Source organism: Geospiza fortis, unplaced genomic scaffold, assembly GCF_000277835.1.
Source record: "Geospiza fortis unplaced genomic scaffold, GeoFor_1.0 scaffold23, whole genome shotgun sequence".
Lineage (NCBI taxonomy): Eukaryota > Metazoa > Chordata > Aves > Passeriformes > Thraupidae > Geospiza > Geospiza fortis.
The window spans coordinates 1,472,708-1,478,279 of NW_005054303.1; the positions used below are offsets into that span (position 1 = coordinate 1,472,708).

The following is a 5,572-nucleotide window of genomic DNA, read 5'->3' on the forward strand; positions in this document are numbered from 1 at the left end:
ACATAGTAGAGAATTACTTGGAAGCATTCTAGATTTTGAAGCAGTTATTCATCTGCTCTTTCTATATGTTACAGAAAACACTGGTTGTGAGATCACTTTTTTTATCCATTAAATGTATGGAAAAGTCCCACAGCTTACACTGAGGCTGAGCCATTGATTAAGCCTGTCCTAGAAATCTACAAATGTCACAGATGGTGCTGACTATCGCTAATTTTTTTCTGATGTGCCTTGGGAAAGATTCTTAAAAGAAAATCTAATTTTTTTTAAAAAGTGGAAATACCCCTCTAACACCAAGACCACAGAAAATAGCTATTTCTCCACTGCCAAACGGAGGGTCCTTTCATCATGTAACCACACTGCAGCACAACACAATATAACGTGGTCTCCTCTGGTGCTAGAGCCATGCAGCAGCACACATCTGTACCTGGTGTGCCAGTCATGTAGTGCCCAATGCTGCAGCCACCAGCAACACACAGGGGAAATTTAGAAGTTGCTTGAAGCACCTTTGAACTATCAATTCATATGTATCTTCCCAAAGTTCAACCCATCTGAGTATTAAAGTTGAAGGATGCAACTTGGTGAAAGTTCCCTCACGGACCAGAGAGGTCAAATCCACTCACTGGGATGGATTTCAGCATTTCTTAGGACCATTTCATGTGGAAGAACCTGAGTATTTCCAGGGTGGATGCAGAAATGGAGGTAGAAGTGTATTTGCTTAGTTCTGGTAGTTATATACAAAGAAGCACCAATCCACTAGGCTGTATTTTATTACAAATCACCTTAGTGCCTAAAGTTGGTGATACACTGAAGTTTTAGCTTTTATGAGGGAAAACAGACTACCCCAGAAGACACAGTTTATATATAGATTGAATAAAAACACAGTTGAGTTATGATGCCTTGAGGTCACTGCCTCTCTTCCTGCTACAGAAAAGCAGACATAAGAGAGTTTGACTGGGTCTGGCCCTTTGAAACCAGTAAATGAGATTTCAAATTCAGCACAATAGGATTTTTCTTTTTACTCCAAATTTGATTCTTATGAAAGTGAGGGATTAATACTACAAAGCCAGACTCAATGCAAATAAATCCCTGCCTGCACTTTGCTACTAAAGCCTTTAACCCTTGTCACACCCTACAACCAGAGGACTGCTGTTACCTCACTCCTCAGCACCTCTTCAGTGGAGGGAGGAGACAGATTTGTCAGAGGTGCTGCAGTGATAGAAGTCCCAGTTGCAGGAGATGTGCAGGAAGGAGGGTCCAGGAGGAGAAGGGCAGAGGAGAGCTGGGGATGAGGGGATGAGGAAGGACAGGGCAGAGCATGGTTATGGAGCCCAGCGCTGGGAACACACTGGAGGAATGCTTGGCTTTTCCATCACCCAGATTAATCCCCTTATTCTTTCTCTAGTCACTTCTACCTTCCAGCAAAAAACAGAGGGAAGGATTTCTCACATTAGCTAAAGCCAATTCAGCTCAATGATATGTAATAATACTGTGTTGAAGCCAGAGATGCTTTTCTTGTGAAGCGTCTGATCTTACAGCCCAGCATTTATTGACAGATATCTTTTACAGTGGATCAAGAAACCTGAACTACTGGGGAATGCTGCCAGGCCCTTCAGGGCATTCTTTTAGCAGAACTGTCTTAGCAAGGACTCATTGATGAAAAGAAATGCTCTAGTTACCCTGTAAAATTATAATTAATACGATTTTCTTTCATAGCTGTCCATTCCACATCTGAGCAGTTTTCAGCTTAGCATTTGTCAGCAGTGTGAATGTCAAAAATAAGAAGATCTAAGAGGAATTTTCACTCTTCTCTGAGCCTAATGCCTGTTCAAGCAGCTGACTTGTAGGTTGATATTCACATTGTTGACAAATAATGGGTGTCTTCATCAAGCATCAGTATTATTTTGCACTGAAACAAAGCATGAGACTGTATGTGAATTCCCCAAACCTTTGCAAGGCAGCTCTAAATTTGTCTCTTTTAATTTAATTTCTGTTCCTCCCATCTATTGCTCCTATCTACCAGCATCACAGCAGATTTGAAAAGCAATTCCTCATGAGGCACAAGTTGCCCTGGAGAGTCTCTGCCCTCACACAGATATTTTGCAGCCTTGACACAAGTCATTCACAATTTGGCAGTGGGTTAAAAAATACAAACGAGCAGCAATGGTAGGCCAGCAACTACAAGTGTGAGACTTTGCATTGTGTTACCAATTCAATTGGATGCCAATCTGAGTCCTCCAAAGATAATTTTTCGAGGTGCAGTTGCTAGAGTGAAAGCTTTCCAGCTCCCCCAAAATAATAAACATCCATTTTAGCTAAACTAGAATAGCAAAAATACTTATGCAAATTTAATAAGACCTAAAATAGAGACTTTCTCTTCTTGCTGCAATTCTCCCTCTTTGAAGCTCTTTCAAATCCTGCATAAATTTTTCAACAACCACAAAACACATCCAATGCTCCACCATTGTGATATCCCCACCGAGGCTCAACAAAAATCTTGCAATCATGTTGGATGCACACAATATTTTTCATGAAGAGTATTTTTACTTACTTTCCTTTTTCCCCTCACTCCAAAATATTTTCACTCAGAAATCATGAAGATGAAAAAAACTGTCACTTAATCCAAGCTGAAATTCAGATGTCACTGCAGTGTCTCATGAGAGCTATGGATGGGAATCCTGCATTCTCCACTGCAGGCTGGGTCACCTGGATGTACCAATAGCTCCCAGCCAAGACCTCACAGTATAAAACAGTGACACCACAAACACTCAGCTGTGGGGTGCTGTCAGAGCCATACTAAAAACAGTAGAGGAGAAATGAACCTTCATTCATCTGGCCTACAATTCCCACAAATTACTTTCTCTTCTAAATCAACCCTTTGGACTTGCATTTGGAACCTTAAAATGGAAATGTTAAAGTCTTGACCTGTTCCACCAGAAATATAAAATTTTGTTTTATTTTATTTATTTAAGAAGAAATATAAATTTTATTTATTTATTTTAATTTTTATTTATTTTATTTAATTAAGAAAAAATTATTTTCACTCATATTTTTCTGTGTAACTGAAGTCAATACTTCCTAACCACTTGAGGCCTAGGCAAGTGCAGCTATTGCAAAGACAGTGGGCTGAAATGGCCACTACACGCTGCTGTACATAGGCTTCACACAGGCCTTTACATTAAGAGAGAAAGGTTTTGAATTTCATCTGTAGGTTATAATTTTGAAGCAAGAATAAATTAGAAGTACAGTCTCCAAATGAAAAACTACACATATTACTGTAGACTTTGAGTTATAAGAGTTTACATTAATTTGAAATACTAAAATTGGTAATGGACCTGGGCAAAGAATCTCACATCCCACATGTAAACTTTGAACATTGCCAGAAGTAGTGTTCAAATACAAGCAGTACAGTGTTTCCTACCTCTACTCCTGGCCAAGCCAAAGCGCTCCATATTCACCAGCAACCTGCAGCAATTTGACTTTGGGCAAGCTCTTATTAATCTGAACAATGTAGCTCTGCCCTGTTCCTAGTTTTTCTCTTTCTTATGCCCATGAGTGCATTGAATTACACCCTTTACCCATGCAGGGTATGGTACATTTCACTTTCCAATGAAAACACACACTGGCTACAGGATGCATTTTGCCTTTTGGATGCCTTTAAACTAAACAAGATATCGTGAGACAAGTCTTGAGCCTTTAAACTAAACCAGATATCATGAGACAAGCCTTGGGTCAGCCTCTGTGGGGCTGCCTTGCCCTAAGCACACTAAAAGCTTCTGGAGCCTTACCTTTTTATGGCTTTGTAGCAAATGATGACAACTACAAAGAGGAACACTAGTGTGGCGCAGCATACTGCAATGATAATAACCAGGCCTGGCCACCAGGTCTCTTCAGTGGGACAAAAAGTAGACTTGGGAGCTGTAAAAAGAGAGTGGAAAAATACATTAATTCTCCCAAATCAACAGGGTATTATCAAATATGCTTCAGTCACTCACGCAATAGCACTACTCCAAGATCACAGATATGTGCAAAGATGTTATTTCACATTTAGGACCCATTTCTTTCTTTTCCCCAAGCAATCAATTTCTCTTATTGGTACTAAATATTTCTTGTCACAGTCCCCAGATGACCAAGTTCTCTGTGTCAGTGTTATCTACAACCTGGTACTCAGCACGAAGGAGAAAGGCTCAGCTCTGCTACCCGAGGGAAACATCTTCTTCCTCTGCATTCGCCATCTCCAGCTGCATCAGATTTAATTTTAGAGAGGGATATTATGCTGATAAGAGCATGTTTTCAAACCCCATTAGGGGAGGTTAGTTGGGAGCCAAAGCAGTGCCTACCAATCTCTATTGTAGCTAATATTACTGTAACCTTGGAGTGAGGAAGGGGGATTTGTTTTAAAAGAATATGAGTTCTATTACATTTACTAATTGCTTTCAGAGTATTATAGTTGACAATCTTATTTTCCTTTACACTACCTTTGAATTCTAAGCCAATTATCAAGATATGTTAACATTAAGAAAAGTTAACTTGTGGAAATATAAGCTATTATTATTATTATATTTTTCTTATTACATTTAGAGCTAGAATTGTCTACTTAAGTACCACTCAAAACAAGAAAGATTCTGTATCTGGTGACATTTAGTTAAAATATTTTCCTTCAGGGTTACGTTCCTTTTCCCATGCTTTCAGGGGACACATTTCCTGAAGGATGGTGAGTAACAGCCAATGCCTAGAGCAGTATCAGTGTATTGCAGAGGGAGGAGAGAGCCTTAGCACAGCCTCTGCAACCACGTAAGTTCCATGAGAATTTTGGTCACCTTAAGTGACATTTAATAATGAATCAGTTGATGGGACTGTCTTTATCTATATTCTCAACTAAGTAGGTGAGAGAATGAAATATAGCAAAAGGCTCTTTTATGAGCCTCATTGTTTAACTTGATATTCTGAATGTCCAGTACACATCACAAACAGCTGCACAGGGTAAAACATGTCATCAGTCCAGTATCACTTATTGTGATCAGACATCTCCTGTCTCCTGTGCTTGATTAGAAAAGATACACATACCCTTAGATTATCACTCAATAGATTAAATAATGAATGACAATTCCTGAGAAAACTTCTTTTTTCCAACTGCAAGATGTATAGAGAAGTTGGCAACATTCACCTCAAGGAATCTACAGCAGCACCTTAGGAAAAGACGAGGTAAAGAACCATAAGAAGCAATTAAAGTAATAAACCCAACAGCTGGACAACTAGTGGTTCTCAGTTTCCTCTTTGGCAATGTTCACTTCTAGAGCACCCCAGCAACTGAATTTCTACTTTATTACTATGTCAGCTGAGGAAGTCTGCTTTCAGTGGGTGATGGAACTATTTGCTGTGTTGTGATAAAGCTAATGATTTTAATATTCTCTGGGAGTTTTCAGTGTTGTTAGATTCCAGAACAGAATGCATTTCAAAGATGACAAAATGTTTGCATGAAGGAGCAGGCAGTGTCAAGGTCAACTCTACCCTTCTGGTGCTGTCCTGAAAACCACAAAAGGGAGCAGTGAAGTGAAAGGAAAAACATTGTTCA

At 39.4% G+C, this 5,572-nt stretch overlaps 1 protein-coding gene across 1 annotated transcript in view; it reads right to left on the minus strand.

Moving 5' to 3' along the window:
* PRIMA1 (proline rich membrane anchor 1) overlaps positions 1–5,572 on the minus strand; it is a 49,484-nt gene that overhangs the window by 17,828 nt on the left and 26,084 nt on the right. Inside the window, exon 3 of the mRNA XM_031066174.1 lies at positions 3,786–3,915. Coding sequence (XP_030922034.1) covers positions 3,786–3,915 — 130 coding nt within the window. The remainder of the gene's footprint in view (positions 1–3,785; positions 3,916–5,572) is intronic.